The following is a 23,100-nucleotide window of genomic DNA, read 5'->3' on the forward strand; positions in this document are numbered from 1 at the left end:
GCGTGAGGTAAGTGAGTCGTTCGCTGCGTGAGGAAAGTGAGTCGTTCGCTGATTGGCTTATAAGTAAACAATCCCCCACGTGGGGTGCATTCTTTTGATTGGCTAAAACAAGGGAGATATCTGATTGGTTGCAGATCATTCCCTGTTTAAAAAAAAGGCATTTGTGTGTCGAGCCAAGTCAGGGGAGTCTCAAAATTCACACACAAATGCAGTGAAGTTCACAGACCGCAAGCAGTTTGTAAATCAAGATATATGTGTGTGTGCATCAGAAATACATTTCTGAATCTTGTCCTGTGCATTTGTGAATCTTGAGTGCATTTGTAAATGTTGTTTGCATTTCTAAATTGTGTGTGTATTTCTGAATTTTGTGTGCATTTCTGAATTTTGTATGCATTTGTGAATCTTCTGTGCTTTTTAAATTTTGTGTGTGCATTTGTGAATTTTGTGTGCATTTGTGTATCCTGTGTGTGTATTTATGAATTATGTGTGTGCATGTATGAATCCTATGTGTGCATATGTGACTGTAGTGTGTGCATTTATCTTTATTGAGACTCTTCTGGCTCCATATTTTAAGAGCTGCGCAGCACACAAAGCATGTAAAAAACTGGCCAAAATATGCAGAAACACAAACAAATGCATTAAAGATGAAATACAAAACAAACAGCATGCTCCTGCACCCAGTATTAAAAGTTCCATCCTTCATTTTGGAACAAAACAACGTTCATGCTTTACCCATGTGTGTTAAAAACATTTACAGCATTGCAGAATTTGCTAGTTGAAAAACAACTCATTCTCATGTTGTTCCAAAGCTGTACAACTTTCTTCTGTGGAACACAAACGAAGATATTTTGAAGAATGTTTTAATTGGATTTCAAGATATTCCGACCACAAATACATTCCTAGAGTTGAGAAAGGGGCAGCCGGGACAAAGATATGGCCAGAAAGCTTTGCCCGGCCGTGTCAATGCCACTGATAGTTTTCCAAGGCTAGGAATCTGACACAGCTTTTCCCATAAACCCTTGGAGCCGGACTGACACATTGATAGAGATTGACAGGCCTCATCCCAACCTATGAGGAAAAACACCACACTCTTCACCATGACTGTGGTTCACTGGTTCGCTCAAGTAGCATAAAAATGCTTTCCACCACAGTCAGCACTCCATCAAGTCATGCAGTTTTCCAAAGTTCTGTGTCATTTCAACATGGAAAAACACTAATAGAGTGAAGATTTATATCTGGCCTTTCATTGTGAATGACAAGACCACCTAGCACACCTTGAATGGCGTGGTATTCATTATTTAGCAACGCAAGGAGACACCGCTACAACCAGAACTGTTTCCCTGTAACTAAAAGTCTGCTTGAGGAACACAAAAATACTGGAGCTATTCTGATCAATTTAAAAAAAAAACAAAAAAAAAGCATATTAAAAACATTTTATATTCTTTTTTTCTCTCCATAGTTTAGCTTATGATTTCGTCATTAACTGTTACAAATGGGTAGCAGCTGTGAGCAAGCATGGAGTAATACTGCTGATGTAAGAACTGAGCCTAAATCCTCTTTATTAAAACAAGACTTCCAGTCTAAACGAGAAGAAAGGGACACTCTAAGGTAACATTTCAGTCAGGTGATCATTATTTTGAGCTATCGAATTGAGCAAGCAGCAACTTTTCTTGAACTATCATCATAGACTGAATTATCATCCAAATTGTCTTGATCTTTAGCTTAATAAACAAGGGAGAGAAAGGAATTACACGAAGAATTTAGATTAATGGAAAATAAATGGTTGGTCAATTGACAAGCTCGGCTCATAATAGAACGTACATTTATTGAGACAGTGGTAAGCTGGCTTTATATCCACCAGTGAACCATGAATCATTAGCAATCAAAATGATGATGGAAACATGGATTCAATAAAGTGTCAATCAATGTTTGGTTCTAAATAAAGAACACCCTCTTCATCTAAATAATGTGGGACTCTGAGAGAACGAAATTAAATGATGGATGAGTGAAGTGAAGTGAGATTTCTATTGTCTACCTAGGAGTAGATCTATAATAATAATAATAATAATAATAATAATGCAAAACATAAAAATATATATATATATATGTATATATATATATATATATATATATATATATATATATATATATATATATATATATATATATATATATATATAATATATATATATATATAATTTTTTTTTTTTTTTTTTTTTTTGTGAAACAAACTTGGGCCTTGTTTATAAAACATTCGTCACTCAAATGACCAGAAACTTGCACCAACCCGGAAGTAAGATTTTCAGAACAGAAATTCTCTGACAATCTTCTAAATTATTTTTTTAAACTTTGGCCATTTTAGCATGAGAATCCATCTCTTTAACACTCTGAACAACTCTGAATACATAAAACACCATTGTACCCCCCCTTTATACACCATAAAATGCAGAGATTAATATGAACATTTTTGTTTTGAGTCACATCCATCCATCTATCTATTTTTATATATCAATAAATGTCAACAAATACAGTCTATTGTAACTATTTTGTATATTGCAGTCCTGTCCCTCAGTCTCGATATAAGCCTTTCAAAACCAATAAACAGAAGTTCTTTCAATTAGCATTGCTTCACAATCTAAAGACAAACACGAGAGAACCCAGTAGAGCTGTAACAGCTCACATAACAATTCTTTGATCTGCATAACCCTCCTGTGCTAGTCCCAGAGGTGCAACTCACAAGTACCCATTTTTACAAATGAAATGAATAAAGTCACCACAAAAGATATTTAATGGCGATGCTCACCCTTCTAGTGTTATCCAGGACAAGGGGGTCGGGCCGGCCGTAGTTGGGAGGGTTGGCGTGGGGATCATAGCCGAGCTTGGCCAGCATGGGGGCGATGACGGGCATGTCCCGCAGCACATCTGGGGGGATCTTACCCACCCATTTGGATAAGGCCTCCACGTTGACAGGCTTGATCACCTGATCTGTAGATCTCTCTACCCTGTGGAGCAAAAGAAGTGTGTCAATGGAGCAGAAACGTGCAAATTCTTAACACAGTGAACTTATTGGGTCTAATTAGATCAAGTAATGCAATTAAAGAAAGCTGTAGGCTATGATATTTAAAAAAACTGCCTTTCATTTGGATGATCTTGGAGAGAATGAATCACATTTCATATATCACTCTTATCTTTGTATTTGATTGAGGTACAATGACACTGATGGATGTTTCTAGATTTGCTAGTCTGGCAGAGTTTCAATGGCTTTATGCTGATATAAATGAACTTACCGGTTTTATTGAACTCCAATAAATAATTAAAGTCTGGTTTTTACTGTTTAAGGTAGTGCATTTTCCACTTTCTAACTTGCTAAATAAGCTGCTTCCATCAACGTGTGTGGATTCAAATTCGCAGAGATATTAAAAATGAATCAGGCATTATGTCACACCCTAGGCAAAATATTCAAATGTCTGAAATGAAATATTTATAAAGCTATAAAAAAAAAAAGTAGAAGTCAGGTTTTGTTGAGAGAAAACACATAGGAGTGGCTTACTTGTTAGGAGAGTATATTTTACCTATCACTGATATTTGCATAGGGATCAACCTTTTTTCCAAGAAAATTGGAAAATCTACTGGACGCCCATCATTGCTCTCTTACGACAGCATATGGGAACTACAAATATTGGGTCAATCCCATAAAGCCAAAGAAGAAAGTCAAGAACATATACAGGTTATACTACCCTTGAAAGTCAAAAGAAAATAAATTATATTTTGCATTGATATTGTTTTCTTGAAAATTAAGCAAATTATCACATTCCGTCCCCTTGGAATTATAAGGTTCTATCTGCATTCCGAGTAGTTTTAAGATATTGAGCTCCAAAGTTTTTGCATTCCATTCGACTGCGTAGACAGAACCTTATTGTTTTTTAAATAAAAATCCCATAATGTATACAACATAAAAAATATATATCACATAATGTAAATAAGTTGTCACAGAATAACAATATGGGAATAAGTACTAAATTTGGACAAAAATGTCAGACAGAACCTTATAATTCCAAGGGGACGATATAGTGATACTCATGCTGGCATGCATGGGAGTGTGTCTGCATGTGCACGTGTTAAAAAAAGTGAACGGCCAGCAGTCAGTGTGACAACTTGACTCATCATGCCTTCTCAAACATCTCACAGAACTGTGACAGGAAGTGATGTGAAGTCCAATCCTGTTCCACCAACTGTTTTTTCAGACAGCTTGTTTCAATGAACACGCTTCACCAGTTTGTTTACATAATCACGCCATGACATCACGTACAAACAATGTTATAATTAAAGCACTTAATGATGTGAGATGATGATGATGATTACAAATGATGCTCATATCAAGAGCTCATCAATTTCAGCCATGTCTGAGTCTGAACTGTTTCCAGTGACTCCAGAACTGTTGAAACCATTAAATGACTCTTGACTCGAGAGAGAAGCGCTGTTAGTATACTACAGTTGACACAAGAACTACCACCATTGGATCTTTGGGAATATATAGGAAACATTTCCTATGTTTTTGTATGTTTTTTTTTTTTTTTAAAAAGATGTTCAGCAAAAGACACCCAAAACATACATTCTGCCCCACCTTAAAGAAACCTTCGTCAGTCGTGAAACAGTTTGCATGTTGGAACTGTTCAAATGACTGTTCTTGTCAGTTCAGTGTGCTTTTGGACAAACTGGAGCACTGAATGAGTTTGCAAAAACTAGCATCATTGGACACAGGCTCATTTAGAGTCTGAAGACATATGCTCTTCTTCATAAATACAAACTTAAGGTCTAATACTTTGTAGTGTGTGTATTTGGCAATCTAAAAGTCTTGAAATGAAGGACATCTAATCCTCATCTCCTCTTATTCCTGGAATGTAGGAAGACCGCGGTCTATGAGTTATTGAATGCACCTTCCCATCACACCCTCAGCGTTAGAGACCTGCCTTTCTCCCCAGGCACCACAAGCTCAATTTATACTGGCAAGCTGCTCCGCTGTACATTTCATTGTTCAAGTCCCTGGCCGACGCAGTCCTTCACTTCTATAATCCATTTACATTGGAATTGCACGTCGGCTGCAATGTGATTAATAGATTTACTGTTTCCCAGGACAGTGAGCACTGTTTTCTTTCTTCGCTGCAGTTATTTTCCTCAGCGGAAAACTCAAAATCATTCCTTGAAAAACAGAAAAAGCAGGCACACATAAGCGTGGACAGGAGGAAAAGCAATTTCTGACAGCCTGGCAGTGGATGCGTCATGCCATTCTCTAGAAAATAACATCCTCTGTTCAGCAGTTGCTATGGCCCACACATGCCAAACACAGTCTGCCTGCGCTGACACTAATTGGTATGAATCTCTTTATGATACACAGCTGACACCCTCTGAGGTGAGATTTGCATCTGTAAGCTTTGGAAAAGCACAAATGCTGTATAAGATGAATGAGAAAAGCGGGGATTGTGTTGTTGCAGTAGCCACAGAACAATGATGCGGATAAGCTGTTTGATTTAACCAGAGGTGCTTAAGCTAATATCCCAGATTTCAAGACGAGAGAGGAATTACAAATTACAGCAGTGAATACCGCATGAAAATGATGACAAGATGGCAATGCTTTATTTTAAACTTCAAGCTAATGCATTAGTATTATGTTTAACACGGCTTGTCCTGCCAGGCGTTTTGACAGACGCATGAGTTATTTAATGTGGGAGATATTTTTCTCCAGCATATAAACCGCATTTTATGGTAATATCCTTTTCTGTAAATGTTACATATTGACGTGAATGTTTCTATTTTTGCATTAAGGCTCGTCCTGACAGTCTGTGTTAAGCTTCAGACTCCACTGAATGAGAACGGAATTCAAATTCAGCGTAAAAATATTAATTTTGCTGATATATCTGTTATACAGTATATCTATATCTATGATAGTAACTGTAAAGGGATAACAGAGTGTGATTAAATATAAATGTAAGACATTACTTATATTTACAGAATAAAGAAACGACAGTAACAGGTAACTGTGCTCAAGAGTGAATGTGTGTTCCTGCAGAACATTCTTCTTATCTCTTAACACTGAGATTGTTTTTCTTTACTATCTTCATCATTATTTCCATTTTATGACAGGGAATTAAACTGTCCTTTGTCCATTTGTCCGTTTAAACTGTCCATTTAAACTGTGCTTTATAACTCTTTTACACAATGTATAGAACATAAATATATTTACCATACAGTAGGTTTTCATAGCATTCAGTTGGCAAGTTTGTTTGAAGGACAGCATTTTGCAGGATGTGGAACAGTGTGTTTTGTCAACCAAAAAAAGAGGGTTTTGATCCAATTAATTGAAAAATAGTTAGTTGCAGCCCTAAATTTAATCATGAAAATCTTATACTCCCATATATCCCAGAGAAGGTGAGTACCTTCAGTGTGTGTTCACCACCCACGGCCCATATGTACAGTAACTGCTCCAACAGCAACACAAATCACCATGCTGTCTATAAACGGCCGGGTTTGAGAGATGGAAGAGATGATTTAACTCTGCTACTGCAACATCCATTACTCCACAGCAGGAGCTATATGAAAGCAGACACTGCATATGTCATAATATGATGACGAGGAGGGTGGCAATCCACTAGATGTTTTGCCGCACTCACTCAATACAAACACGCTGCTCTTTTCTCGCCATATTGAGAGTACAAAAACACACACATATGCATTTGTAAGGTCATGCAGAGCTCCCTTCTGGAAGAGTGGCTTAATGGTCTTAATGGCTGTTTGTCAATTATTCATGGAGGGCGCTAGAGGTTTCTAGCATGGCGGTGTAGTACTAAAGCCAAATAACTGAGCTACATGGGCTGCTCGTACTAATGGCCAGTTCTCCAGTCACTTAAATCATGCATTCAGAATTTATGTTTATGGGCAGGTCCATGTCTGGTGGAACATCTGTAGGTGGTGAGCTGCTGATCAATAGCAAAAAAACGAACAGATAGAGACCCCGTGCTAACAAATCTAAGTGCAGAGAGCCGCATCGGAAAGGTGTTGTGTGCCAAATTTAATGGACTTTTATTTGTACGTACCCTCTGGGATAAAGGGCGGTTTCAGTGTTTATTACGAGCCATTAGGACCCTAAAGGCTTCCCTCTGCCTAAAATCATATCAGTGCCTTCTCTAAAATGAGCAATGGTGGTTTAGTTCCCCTCAAGGATTGCAGAACCATGAAGGCTTGAGCTGGCATACTTTTTCTGATGCATGCAAGGAGAGCAAAGACGCCTCTTTGGCCGAGTCCTACAGAGGAGCTGCTCTGCTGGGCTGCACCATCATGCTTGAGAGGTGTTCTTGCATCTGAGTGATGAAAAATGTATGCATGTGTGCCCAATGCTAATTTATATGAGGCCTTTAGAATGAATGTTACACAACAGGCCAAACAGCTTTGTCATTGATCCATTTAGACTTAACTACATAGAATAGAATTTCCCTGCTCTGATATGCCATTTCGTTTACAAATTATGAAAGTATATAACTGCTTATCGTAGTAACAAGTGGCAGTAACATTTGTAGTGGACTTCTTTTATATTATATTCAACAGTCTGAAAAGGGTACAATAAATTTACCTTTATCCATTAGTAAAAACTATTTATGAAATCTTATTAAGAAATAAGTCTCTCAAAATAAGTCTCTCTCTTGAAAAATCATGCTGTACATGTGTATGTACACACATACACATAATCCACAAAATATACTTTGGTCTTTATTCAGAAATGCAAATATACCCCCACCCCCTTCCCCTTAAAATGCATCCATATGCAAGTTTGAGACCTTCCGTTATTTGAGTTGAATTTTACTAAAGGATCAGTTGATCCAGTTCACGAAACAGGTGTGAATAACCCATTCACAAACCAGTTTATCTCTAGTTTATCTCAGCTGACTGAATTAATAATCTAGTCACAGTTTTTCAAGTGACTGAAACAGTTTTAGAACAACTTAGTGTAGATAACAATAATTCATTTTTAGGAAAACTATCCCTTGACATCTCACTGGAGGCAAAGACGGTCAATGAATATTAACTTTAAACTCTCTTCATTTCTAATAGAACAAAACGCATATAAATGCATATATGATCATTTTATGTTTTTCAAAACTTGACAGCCAGAGTTACAATTATACTTGGGAAAAAAAAAATGTCAAGGATACTATAACTATGCTAAACAAACTTTAAAGAAACACATATCTATAATGCATCTGCAGTGAGCTGCAATATAATGCTCCCTTTTATAATGAGCATTTGTTTCTTATCAATGTAGACAGCGTGCTGAAGTATGCATGTGTTACTGTCTGGACGCAATCAGACAAGCTCCATCCATCCCTCCTCCATCTCTCTCCTGAGGGCTAGGTTAAGATCTCAGTCTCTCAAGTTCACTGTCACTGAGACGTGACAAACAGCAGTACTGCTCACTTAGCGTTCATTAAGGATTTTTATGGATATCCAAATCAGTCAGCCAATCCTTCACAGAGCCCACTGAAGGACAGGAACAGGGATCTTGTCACTGGAAGGGCTCTAGTTAATCTAACAGAGCCTGGTTTGGACTCACTGGAGCAGACACAAGAAGCACTCAAGTCTTGCCTCAGGACACATGGGATATGGGTGCAGAATAACAACAACAGTACAATACCTGTTGAAGTCACCACAGATCCTCCTGTGAGAGTCTTCCTACAGAGCCGCATAAATCTCCAGAAATTCAATTCTGATCAAGCAACAGAAAGAGGCATTAAGGATGCTGCAATGGTAATAATACAGAGGCTGCCAGAAAGGAGAGTTGGGAAGCGAGTCCACAGGAAAGGAGTAATGAATGGCCGTATTTCACATGACAAACCAAGGTGGATGTCGTATGTCCAGATTACTGTACATTCACACTACACTAATTCATACTATAAAGAACAAACTTTTTTTAATGGATGCAAAGTTCATTTCTTAAATAAATGTAGCATCTACTCTAATAGCACACCTGACCTCAGCAAACCACATTATTCATAATTTAAACTGAAGTATAATAGCTACGCTTTGAAATTTTAGAAAATCTCTAACAAAGCAATAACACAATGGCGTAAAACAGTTTTCTGATGATAATATCATGATAATATCAGAAGCTTTTCTAGGAAAAGGGGAGTCGAGTTCTGAGTGATTTACTCTTTTCATTGAATGTGAAAATTGGAAATAAATCATTGATTCAGGAAAGGTTGAATCTGTCAGTGTCATCGCACAAGCGTCCACTTGTCCATTCAGTGGCTAATGATACTGTGTGTCACTGAGCCCTTCATTATGTGGTTTTGGAAGAATAACACGAGTGTTCAGCAGCTGAGGTGTATTTAACTCATCCCTTTCCTGTTCCACAACAGACCTTATTCACTGCTTTTATTGACAGCACTCTTTTCTATTAAACACTTTTAATTGTGTGCCCTTCAGCTTTCCTCGAACTGTTAATCGAACCTCGAACCAATAACACACTGAATGCTCAAATCTCAATCCCTGCTTTAATACACAGACAAGGAGATTGTGACCTCACAACTTGATGTAGTTTGCTTTATAGTCTTGACTTAGCTTACAATACAAAAAAAGATTTAAAAGGTACCTGCTTAAAGAAAAGCAGTGATGATACAATGACCCATTGAGATCTTAACTCTGTGCTGTCTTATCTAAAGTAAGACCGTACCATGTATTTAAAACTATTTTGTTTGCAATCTAAAGTTAAGCAAGATTCACAAGTGTGAACACAAATTAGGTTTTCGTAAGCCAAGCCAGTACACCAGTTTCACACCACCTCCTTGTGTCATGACGTGAGAATGGTTGTCTCCAATTTAAAAATGAAAAATGTAAAAAAAGAATTTTGCACCATTTCTCAATTTTCACTGATGTCAAATTTCTTTTGCATTAAAAATCTAAAAATGTTGATTATATTTCTAAATATTTTACAAATTTCCCAGTTAAAACATTGGGAGGTAAAAATTATTGTTTATCGCTGTACTGAACATAAAAAATGATAACATGTCATTGTTTAGTGAAAAAAGTTCTCACTTCTAATTTACTTGCAACTACATTAACTTTGTACTTTGAATCATCATTTTAAACTATTTAAGAGCAAATACTGTATATAAAAAACAAACAACCTATATAAAATAGTCAAAAGGCCAAAAAAAAAAAAATTCTTGTTGTTATATTCCCCAACTCTTATCTAAAGGAAGTAATGAGGACTGAAATAGGAAAGAGAGAGGATGGATATCTTGGAAGGTCAGAAGAAGTATGCAGTTCACCCAGCTCACGGATATTTGACAGACCACAGATGAAAGACAGACCAGAGATGCTTTGAGAACAAAGAGGGGAAAGAAGTGATATGCTACTGCATCCAAATAATGTGGGCCCCCTCTGACCAGAAGCTTTTTATTTAAAAAAATGGACACCAGATAGAGGCCAAATTTCTTCAAGGTACATAAAGAGGCTGATTCATGGGTTAATGATGGTGGCCCTTTGTGCTTCAATGACTTGTAGCAGTCCATGTGTACATCTAATACACATCCACACCACATGGCCAAAACACTGTAAATGTTTATTTTTTATTTTTTTGTGTAGTGATTAATGAAACAGTGTCTAACCTTGTTTTGTTCTTGAATATGTAACTCCCTGAAGTGCAGAAACAAATTACCTCTGATAAGCATTTGACAACGAGGTTGCATTTACAAAAACAGCTCAATTTAACAAACTATGTTCACACGTGGCATCTTTTTTGAGCTGCTAAGACAGTCCTTTCATTATACATAATTTTTTCCTATATTGAAAAAAAATAAAAAATCATCAGGACTCATGTTCCAACACGCAACAACAGGGTTTTTTTTTGCTGCAGGAATGTTGGCGGAGAACTACACCCTTCATTTAGTCTATTCAGGGCATGAACTGTGCTCATAGAAGCTGCAACACAACACATTGTGGTCAAACAGGACGTGTACACAACTGCACCCTAGGAATTATCAACATCTTTTCAGCCACAACAGAAAATAATGCATCACTGGTCAGTGAGAATTTTAACACATCTACAGTTCTAGTCTGACAGAGAGAAACGCCCACACACATCTGCACATACACATAAATGAACACAAAGTGTTGTTTATGTTTGGAATAGCAGACTACCGTACAAATCTGACTATTTCTGCAGTATTCAGGATGTGTGAAGAACACATAATGACTTTGTGATTTTAACTAGTTTAAAGCTGATGAAACCGCAATGACAAACAGAAGAAACACTGTGTGCAACGAGACAGTCGGAAGGCTTTTTAATCTACAAATCATCATCATTTACCACAGATTAGCTGTAGTAAAATTAATTTAACCGTGGTATTGTGGCAGGAATTTGGGATATTCATATTGATTTGTATTATATTATTAATGAAGACATTAAATACATGTATTAAAGAAGTAATATATTATAAATACATGTATTTAGACTACCTAGAAAGCAGTTAAATTTTTACAATGCTATATGTGTGATTTTTACTGTGGTTATCATGATCTAAATTTATGCTACTATCGAAGACCAATGGTTAATTTGAATAAAACCCAAACATTTGAATGATTACATTTGACCATATAAAAATGAGGTTGTTACAATTTTTAGAGATTTTACTGCTTTTGATACTTAAGTTTATATCTGCATCCTGACTCAAGCTACTGTCAAATGTGCACTATTTATAAAAAATGCTAAAAACCTGTATTCCTGTATTAAAATAAAATAAATACGCAGGTCATGTGAAAGCAATGTAGTATACGTCTGTTTGAAACAACATTACACGTGCTGTTTCACACACTTTTTTTGGAAAAACAAAAAAATTGACGCCCGTAAGCTTTCCTAGTGTGACACAAATGGCTGGTGACATAAATTAGATAAGATAACTGAAGCAAGCTTAAATAATCCAGATGGCTCATAAACATAAGATACTCATGCTGAATGTTGGGCTCAAAATCCTGCTTTGGCTTTTGCAAGAAAACAATTATAGCTCATTTAAATCCGAAAGAAAGACCCTGACCCAGCACAAAGTAAACTAGTCCACAAGTCAACGGCACTTACTTGGAGAGTGAAACGCCTCCTGCTTTCCCAATCAGCTCCTCGTGGTGTAGAACTGCATCATTCCAAGGAATGTTCAGGAATTTCAAAAGCGTTCTCATCCACTTTTCCGGATGCAGGACGAGCTGTTCGTAGTGCATGGGCAGGCACTTGTCCGCTGCCTCCAGACACTGAGAGTACATTGTCTCTATGGCCCGGTTCCACTTTGTCAGACAGTCCCGGTAGCTGCTCAAGTCAAACCCAGCGATTGTGACTTTACGGGAGATCATGGAGTGGACGGACGCCCTGCCGTCACGGATCATGAGGATGAACTTAGCATGGGGAAAGATCTTAGCCAGATAAGCGAGTGATTTAAGAGCAAACGGGTCTTTATTACACAGGAAGTTGGCCGGTTCGCCATGTTTTACGATGATCTCCAATAGGAAAGCTTGCATGGCTGAGTCCAAGACCTCGTCTGTTACTCCAGCTTCGTCTAGTCGCATTTTCTCCCGGTTGGAGCGGCTCCACATCTGCTTCATGGCCAGAATGCGTGGGATGACACGGGTCTCTTCTCCACAGCGCACTTCGGGGTGAGCGTCCATCATGGCCCGCATAAGAGTGGTGCCGCTGCGAGGGACGCCACCGATAAATATAAGAGGCATGTCTTTATTGTAGATGAAGGGGGTGCTGAGGTTCTGGCCCGTGCGGAGGGTGGTGCGCAGGCTGCTCACCAGCAGCGGGCTGCGCTCCTCTATCCGGTGGTGGCACTCCATGGCGTGCCGACCCAGGTAGAAGACCGTGACGGAGCTGATGACCAGGCAGGCCACCAGTAAATTCTGTTTCAGCTTGCCAATCATCTTGGGGGTGAGCTGGAGGGCTGGTCGAGGAGCCAGGGGTGAAGTGAGACGGGAAAAAAATAGAAAAAGAAATGGTGAGGTTGAGGTGAAAGCCCGATACTCAGGACTGGCCGCGACGGAGCGAGTGGAGGCTGGGATCTGCTGTACGCAGCTCTCGTGGAGTACCTGAATCCATCAGGCCTGAAACACAACAGAACAGATCATTCACTCAGCCTCATATGAATAAAGCATGTGTGGGTCAATGACAAACAAGAGTGTCTATTATAAACACACACATTTCCTTACACCTTCAACATATGTGACCCTGGGCCCTGGTCTTAAGTCGCAGGAGTATTTTTTTAGCAATAGTCAAAAAAACATTGTATGGGTCAAAATTATCGATTTTTCTTTTATGCCAAAAATCATTAGGATATTAAGTAAAGATCATGTTCCATTAAGGTATTTTGTACATTTTCTACCATAACTATATCAAAACGTAATGTTTGATTAGTGATATGCATTGTTAAGAATTCATTTGGACAACTTCAGGCGATTTTCTCAGTATTTAGATTTTTTTGCACCCTATGATTCCAGATTTTAAAAAATTGTATCTCAGCCAAATATTGTCTGATCCTAATAAATGAGTGCACACATCCATTAACAATTTGTGTTGTTTTGGTATTTTTTTTTCAAGGTCAAATTATTTTATTTCATATACATTTTATATATTAAATGTATCTAAAATTCAAATTTATATACTGACCTTGAGCTAATATATTGACCTTCAGCACAGTCATAAGAGTCTACTCAGATTTGGTTTTTAAATAATAAGTAATAATAAGTTGAAAGTAAGTTTCAACAACAAAAAAAAAGCCAGAAGGACATAAAAATTTAAAACAAGATAATCATATGAGAAACATATTCAAGTCATTGTTTTCATGAATTGCATTAAAAAAAAAAAAAAAAAAATTATATATATATATATATATATATATATATATATATATTCAGACAAAAAAAAGATATTATCCTTAAATCTTGTCAATCAACTGATTTATTGATCACAAACAAATATTGCAATCATACACTGCATTAAAATCTAAATTAAAACTAGCTGCCCTGTTCATCTCAAAAATGTTTCAAATGAAAGTAAAATAATAAAAAAAAAGCTTTTAACAAAGCAAACGGACTGAAAAAAAAATGCTACAGATGACAAAAAGTATCCGACTTCAACATATTGGATGATAAGCACAATTGGATTTTGGAGAGCGACACTTGCGAGATATAGTAGTCTGAAATAAGAGACAGATCTGATCTTCAGATTGACTCATATTTCCTCCCACTCTCAAGGTACAGAGAACACATCTCCACCAGCTTCAAGATGTATGACCCTGCAGTCTTTAATTTGAACTGTGCGCTACACAACCTTAAGCAGTGGGTGGCCAACTCAACAGAAGCAGTGCGCATAAAACCACATTGTTCTGGCTCTGGCACGTCGGGTTTGTTACAAGGATTTTCCTGTGCTATTATGTGACCAAAGCGCCGATCAGTGTAGCACAAGTCCGTCTGTGTCATGTACTGTGCTGAAACACACTAGTAGAGGAGAAACAGCAAGGAAGACTCCCTGGAGTCCATGATGCAAACTCTATTTTTAGATTTCTTAAGTAAATCGGAGCATTGAAGGCCTGTGCACGATACTGTTAGCCATCGCCAATGTCGTTACTAAGGTGTTCTGAATATGTTGCTATGCAGTTGATAAGGTTAAAAAATAAATAAATTACACAGAATAAATTGATAACTAAAAAGATCAAATCTAATCTAAAATAACAGCATACAAATAATAATAAAATAACATCCCTTTGATATCTTAGCTGATATGATATATTCATAGTCTAATCGCAAGTTCAAACAGCAATCATAATATTTCTAAAAATAATCGTGGTGTGATTTTATTAGGCCAAATTGTGCATGTCTTAACAAGTTGCAATTATGTATTGGCACTGCTTTGATAACTTCCAAGTGCAAGTGAAACATTGGCCTGGTGTTTTTTTTGTGCAAATTTTCAGCTTTTTTCTTCAAGCTCTTTGAAATTCTGGCTGTCAAATATATGTACACAAATGGACTCCAATATGATAATTTGCTCCTTTCAAAAACTACTATTTAAAACAAGGTCACCTGTAGTGTTCATTCCATTACTTACAGGTCTCATGGATTAAGGGAACTAAAGATTTATGAAGGCATTACGACACTTGGCCCATGAGACCCTCTCAATCTTTCCCGTGAAGGAGGTTTCCCACAATGACCCATCTGGGAACCCATCCAATAAACTCTCTTGTGGCACTGGGAATCTGTTCCAAGATGCAGGTGATGGTAAAGTGACCATTAATTCACACAGCTCTGTCCACATAAAAGAGATTATATGCGATCACCATTATTCATTACCGTAAAGAATTTCTTAAAGGGCCAATACTGCATTACCTTCACACCATATGACGAGAATCCCCTACACTGAGGGACTCAAATACCCACATACAGAAACTTATGTACACACACAGATTCAGACGGCTAAGGGTATCTATTAAGGCTGCAGGGAACAAATTATGATCACCAAAGGTTGTGGTTTCCCTTATAAAATGGATGATTCCCATCCTGGATGCTGATTGGTCAATATAGAATTCCACTGTGTAGCTTAAACACAGTATATAGTCACAACTGATGCAAAAACACCTTTTAATGCTGTGTTTCTATCACTGTGTAACCACAGAGGCCAACTACATCAGGAAAGGATGGCATGTGAACTGGATGGCAAAATAATTTGTTTAATAATACAACATTTCAATGATAGTTCTTGTGGTCCCAGAATAAAAAGAGAGACAGAGATTGAGTGATTCGTATTCACTAAGTTGATAGCTTCAGGGAGGAGTTCGTGCATAGGATAGGATTTGTGTGAAGGATGACACAATTCTTGAGCAAACGGATTTTAGAAAATAAACTCTCACCAGTATAATTTGTCTAATAAGAGGCCATTCACAGAGAACATATTTTTGCATTAAAAACCGTAAAACACATGGCAGCGAATTAAAAAAAAAAACATAGAAATTTTAGAGAAAGTTGAACCCTTTTTTAACATGAGTGCCACATTTTTCAAATGCTGTGTCATGCACGAGACACTGCACCTGACACTGAGAAAGTGCAATGGTCAGAAACATTAATATAGTGCATGTTTTCATAGCAATACAATGGAAAAACAGCACAGTGAAATGAAAAAAAAACAAGGTACAGAGACACTTTTTTTCTCATTTTATCTTAAGTGCCACTTTTATGGAAGTGTCATACATGAGATGTTGCAAACGTGACAAGCCCACAGTCAGAAGTGTCAATCAAGCGCATATTTATGCGTAAAAACAGCACAGTGAATTAAAATGATTAAGACAATACACTCATTATTACTTTAATCCAGCTAAAGTCATACTCTAAGTAACACATATCGAATTAAGATATGTGGAGTATTTCTCTTTTAGTTGCGTTACTAAAGTGCAGTATAGACATGTACACATCTTAATCACACTTATACGTGTAGGACTTTTCACTCTGTGACAGGATACACACATGGCAGTTGTCAACCATCTGACAGCAAACAAAAGAGCATGGCTTCAAGCAAGAAGGCACATTATATCGGTCGACATCTGTTTGCACGTACAGCATGACATATACTTAACTGCACTGGAAGCTTTTGTAAAATTACAAATCAAACACCCAAAACTGTATAGTAACGAAGATGAACTGTGTGCTGATATGTGAAATTCTGGAGGGAACGTCAAAGGAATACTCTAAAAGCAACTCATGTAAACACCTTAATCATAATATTGTCTTATTCGGAATAAGGTAAATAATACAATTACTGATGTCCATGTAAACGCTCACTATAAAAGATTTTGAAGGTCAAAACTCAAATTTATGCTGGCTTGCGGCACTGAAATTATTTAGTTCATTCAACTAAAGTACCAATGCCAAAAGACATTAACTTTATAGAATTTAATTGAGCCAACGGAACGTTTTTAATGCAACAAGTCAACATCACGTTCTGTGTGCAATTTGAACGTTACTGCACTATTCGGTTTGCATATAAATTAATACTGTACATTCAAACGGTTTTTCATAGTTTATATTTCTATATTCCTACTATATACTCGCATATACAGATATACATAGACTATATTTAAATTTTTTCATAGTCTACATTTCTATTTTTTCAAAGTCTATATTCCTTCTATATGCTCGCATATATAGACATAGACTATATTTCTATTTTTTCATAGTCTATATTCCTACTCCTGCAGCATAGTTTTTATTATTATGATTATTATGTTTCTATGTATGTTAGGGCTGCACGATTATGACAAAAATCATAATTGCGATTATTAATTACGATCATCACAATTTACATTGAATGATGTTTATACCATTGATTGATGCAACTACACATCGTATTTTTAAATGAAAATAAACAAGCTGAAAAACACTCTCATGTCAACTATACTTCGGATTGGTTTCTTCTTTAAATTATAAAAAAGTTAAAATATGAATGGTTTATAGTGTTATACTAAAAATAAAATTAAAACAATCATGGGAAAAAAAACCTTAAGATAAGCATCTTAAGCACACAGAATAACATAAGTAGACTTTAAACGATTAATTGCCGCTTTGAACAATTACATAATTGCAGCATCCATAATTGTAAACGCGATTAGAAATTTGATCAATTGTGCAGCACTAATGTATTTTGTGTCTATAGTCATGTATGTGTGTAAATAGTTTTGGACTTGTCTTATTTATTGTGGAGAGCAAAGTAAGAATTTAATTGCTTGGGGAAACTTGCTTTCCTCACAGGGCATATTACAATAAACGCTTTGAATCCTTTGGATCCTTGAATCTTTAAATTAAACCGTGACATCCTATGAACATCAGCCGCCTCTGATAAGTGCAAGGAACTTAAAGCTCTCTTTGATGGAGAGGGGCCTTGCTCCTGATGGATTTCGTGGCCGCAGGCTGTTAGTGCTGACAGATGGTAAAGAGGAATTCCACACCCAGAATCCTCAGTGTAATGGATGAGGCTCTCCAAAGGAGGAACTGATGTTCTTCAGGAACATCTTCCCTGAAATGTGTCACAGGATGAGTCACAGTTGCATCATCTTCCCTGTCTGCTTTAGGTTCAAGCTCACTTATAAAATGTTCATATGCTAGAAACCCATTCCAGTTTATTCCACAGAGGAGAAACGGATCGCAGTTGTTGTGAACACACGAGCTGAAAGGGACTTTTAGACTAGTAAAGCTAATGAGAAGGCTACTGAACAAATGGAAGGAATGGGTGTTATACTCAGTCAGTGACAGACGTTTTAAAGCCAGCATCATCTGGATGTAAATCACTCCACACCACCGAGGATGTTGTGGTTAAGCGATGTTTGGTCTCGCGTTTCACATTTGTGAAAGAGAAATCAAGAAGGTGTTGGTATTAAATTAATAGAGCTTCCACACTTCTGTTACGGATATGCTCCGCTGGATTTGACATTGATCTGTTTGGGAATCCTCTACAGGCCTGTGCTGAAACCAGACCACAGCATCAATTAATAAAAAAGGAGAGCCCTAGAAGTGCTTCTTTAACAAGACATGAAGGGAGGCTGTATAATCTGGAATGAAGAATGCATCACTGCTTTCGTTTCATTGATGCCTTGGTTACTCCTAATTGATGTACTTCACACATCGGAGTTCTTCCAAAAATATTCGGAAACAATGTATAACAGTTTTACACAAAAATATTAAACAGCACAATTGTTTTCAAAACTGATAATAAGAAAATCAGTATATGAGAATAATTTCTAATATACTGACTGAATACTGAAGCCTGTTTTATTGTATTTTTGATCAAATAAATGTAGCCTTGGTTTTAATTTTTAATCTTACTGATCTCAAACTTTTGAATGATAGTGTATATCACTTACTAGCCATATTAGAGATTCATTTAAATGTAATTAGTTTAGTCTTTTTTATTTAATAGCAAGTTTATAATAGTGAGTTTAACAATAGTACATTTTTATACTACATAAAATGGTATATCATTTTAATGTTCTTTTTTTTACTTTACCACTCTTAGGAACACTTCAGTATTTATTATTAATTATTTATCCGTGCACATACTTTGTTTAAATTCATGTGTCCTCATAATTTTTTCAGACTAAAGACTGGCAACACAGAAAAAGACTAACAATTTAAACATGGGAAAAAGATCAAACTCCGTAATCTTGCCTTTCATACAACCCTGATCCTTCCTAAAGAGGTCCAATCTGGACCACTTGAACAAAACCCTTCAGAAAAGATATCTCAGAAAATGAAATCCAGCACCGGTGAAGGAGCAACAGACAAAGTGAGCAGGATACTTTTCATTTCAGATATGAGGGCTTCTATTCAAAGGGTGAAGAGAAAATGGGAATATTTGATGTAAAGCAGTTTGTGAGCAATCACTCCTGAGTTTGACAGTCATGTGTTGATGGCATTTCTGAACGATTACAAAAGCAGCGCTCATGTCATGTGTCAACCATTCCTTAACAATCACGCACAAGCACCCACTATCTACACACCGTCTCACCTGTTAAAGATTTTAGGTAACCTTAATAGAGTTAGAGTTGCACAACATATCTGTCCCATATTTGTAATATTAATCAGTTAATATTAGGGTTTTTAATGCAGTAGCTGGTACTGGTATTATTATTTTGATTACATTTTCCCTCACTTAGAGGGATAGTTCACCCAAAAATTTGTTTCTGTACCCAAAGACTTCTATTGTATTTTTCCCCATAATGGCGACCAACAGCTGTTTGGTTACACACATTCTTCAAAATATATTCTATGTTCAAGCGAAGAAAGAAATTCATACAGATTTACATCCTAGTATGTAAAATTATTACATTTCGTTCTAAATGCATTTTATTTGTTATTTCTGCTTGCACAAAACTGTATAAAGTTTAATTTAACCTGTAACATCAAATTATCCATGCACTGACTGGTATCAGAATTGTAATATTGATACAATCCCTAAAATACAGCAATGTCAAAAATGTTCCACTAAAACAGTAATCATCTATTGGCCGTTGGCTAAACCTGATTCTGCAATCAAGGCTGAAACAGACACTAGGATACAGAGTGGCTTTGAGGCACTAGCTAATCTGTGACGGTCTTACTTCTTGCGACCTCCAACCCCAATGCTTGCTATAGAAAGCCTTTTAAGATCACATTACTTCATATTAGCATACCACATTTTGACAGCGATATTCTACATTTTGAGAGAGGCTTTTAGGTTCTTGAATGAATCGTGCAATACTGAATACATTTTGCAGCACATTTAAAATGCTCTATGACAATGTGGATTTGAGAACCAAAGGGCCTAATCTAATATTCGGATGCACCGACTAAAGTGTTTCATCTAAGACGCTCAAAGTGCAGTGTTGCAGTACTAAAACTGATCTGAAGCAGCAATTCAATCAGCTCACAAGTACATAACCTCCAGAGTAATTTCTCCATAGTTCACATTCAGTACAAATGATTGTACAAAGAATTGGCTGACAATCTTGAAGTAAAAACATCTCAATCCCCACTGCCTTTTAGCGGCTGGGTCAGAACTACCTTCACCATTGGAAGAATCCTCAATGATCATGCAGAGAACCACACAAATGGATAAGGCTTAAAAACTTGAGTGAATGCCCGCTTTAGTCCATAAAGAAGAGACACAGCACCACAGTAAGGTCTTTGTTGAAAGTCCATCATTTCAGGTCTCTGTACACAATCATGATTGCGCAAAATGCAAAGGACAGATCAATATGCAAGTGTTGCACTTATGAGATGAAACCACAAGTGCAGTTAGTGTCACAGCAGATGTGTTAACAAATAGGATTGTTTATCAAATAGATTTTTAATTTTAAGCAGACATTGTAATGGTAATATGACACTAATCTAATGCTCAATATTTAATTCTTAATGAGCAACTAACTTAATGAAATGTTACGCCTTTTCTAAATGAAGCTAAATATACCAATGAAATAAATAAATAAATATAAAAATGTAATAAAATACAATAATTCAAATAAACCTTTTTACATTCATTTTCCCAGAAATGTCAACTTTTAAAAAGTCTATAAGTATAGTCAATTTCAGGGGTTAAAAAAATATTTACAGCTAGAACCCGGTCAAAACCCCAAGGAAATATCAAGAAAACACACACACACACACACAGAGACACAGACACACACACACACACACACACACACACACACAGAGAGAAATGAATTCCTGTGTCATACATCACGCCTACAGTAAATCAGTTTCTTTCTTAGATCAGACAAGAAAACCAGCGGACATTCTCGTTGGACTAATGCTTGGCCAAAGCACAACCTCATTACAGTGAAAGGTATTTCTATTGTCCTAAATAATCTTTTGAATCTCAAGGGGCTGTCTGGCCATAAATCCAACATTTGGCTGAAGTAACTGCCTGGCTACAGACGGGCACTATGCACAACTGCGAGGAATTCTTTTAATTTGGACACATTATTCGAGTTTACATAATCAGGATGAATAGAAGATGTTAAAGATAGTCTCTAACTATATAGCCTATTAGTGTTTTTATCTCATTTGGCATGCACACATCAGGGTTTGACAGACAAAGCAGATTGATGTCACTGACAGTTCGGCTGTCGTCCCATAGCCTACAGTTCAATTCAAAGGTTGGCACGTGCCAAGTCCGCATCATTTCCCCCCATTCAAAACATACGAGACGTTTTTACAATACTCCAAAACTTAAGGTGGAAAGGGGTTGTTTAGGTTCTCACCGAAGGAAAGTAGATTAAGTGCGGCTGGATGTTAATGTAAATACATTGTAACGCAGCAACACTTTTGGGTTATGTGTAAAACGTACCTTGTGCAGTAGATCCGTCAGGACAGACGATGAGTGGTTACATAAGAAATCTTTGTAGTCGACTACCAACACACAGCCGTGCCATTCGCTTAAGCTGTTCCATTCACCGCTTTAAATGCGACACTCTGAACGAATGGAGGCTGCGGTCACCACAACTGTATCACATCAAAGCGGGTCGCCTTCACTGGGTTGCCAGATGCCCGTCATATCGCCACAACTCCACATGTCTCAGTTTACTGTCTCAGACAAGCAAGACCTGGTTTTGGTGGATTGTAAAATTGCGCAGTTGCATTAAATTATTATTTTAACTATATTGTTTTAAATATTAGTTACTGAGTGGAAATCTCCACTGACTAAATCATAAACAACGGTCTTTCGTCAGGAGCTTTTAGCTCACACAGGCAACACGGTTACTGGTTCACAGTCTGAAGAAATATTTTAATTGCAACACTCCGATTGGTCCAGAGGCTGGTTGACGTTTTGTTTCGACGTATGCTATTGGTTCATATGCGCAGTGGGCTTTAACTCCGCCCTTTTTGGGTGTGTTTTGCGAGAGAGCACCGTGGGTGCACAGGGTCCTTAAAGGGAAAGCACATTGTACGGTTGCCTGAGAAACTACTCTGACTTACTTAATCTTACTTTTTTTCTGGAACAAATGTCTCTGATATGAACAAAGTGAAATATTAAACAAGTAAAATAATTTCTAGCTATATTAATGAGGGAATCATAAAAAAAATCTATTTATTTTATAAATAAATTCATGAAATGTTCAGTATTTTACTTTTTTTTATTTTATACACAAATATTGTTTGAACTGAATGTTAGAACTTTGACTAACTGATACATTTTATCTTCATTATTAACTGTGATTTAGTATTTCTGAGCAAGTTTGCAAGTTCCAAGGAAGTCCAGTCTTAGGTGACATTCTCTTCCACTGTTTCTTTTAGAAATTTGGACATTCCAACATCCCGAGCTGTGATGCATACAACATTACTGGCAAAATAATCCTTATGCAGAATAGGTTAAATTTGACAGCCATTACTGCACTAATAGACCATAACATGGAAACAGAGCACTCAGCTGCTTCAGAGCCAAGATATTTTTTGAAGCCATAAAAGCTCCCATCACCATAGTTTCTTAGCCGTACTGTGGTCAAACGCACTGGAGATGTGGAGCTTACATTCTTCAAAAACAGATTTATT

The 23,100-nt window shown here is 36.9% G+C and overlaps 1 protein-coding gene across 2 annotated transcripts in view; it reads right to left on the reverse strand.

Moving 5' to 3' along the window:
- LOC113058407 (protein-tyrosine sulfotransferase 1) overlaps positions 1-22,275 on the reverse strand; it is a 31,988-nt gene extending 9,713 nt beyond the window's left edge. The window contains exons 1-3 of one of the 2 annotated variants that reach the window (XM_026226279.1): positions 21,899-22,275; positions 12,125-13,137; positions 2,804-3,002 (exon numbers count right to left, since the gene is read on the reverse strand). In XM_026226279.1, the coding sequence (XP_026082064.1) occupies positions 2,804-3,002; positions 12,125-12,957 (1,032 nt within the window). In that variant the 5' untranslated portion in view covers positions 12,958-13,137; positions 21,899-22,275. The remainder of the gene's footprint in view (positions 1-2,803; positions 3,003-12,124; positions 13,138-21,898) is intronic. The other variant, XM_026226280.1, reaches the window with a different exon arrangement.
- Positions 22,276-23,100: the final 825 nt, after the last annotated feature.

This window comes from Carassius auratus, chromosome 40 (assembly GCF_003368295.1).
Source record: "Carassius auratus strain Wakin chromosome 40, ASM336829v1, whole genome shotgun sequence".
NCBI classification, from domain to species: Eukaryota; Metazoa; Chordata; class Actinopteri; order Cypriniformes; family Cyprinidae; genus Carassius; species Carassius auratus.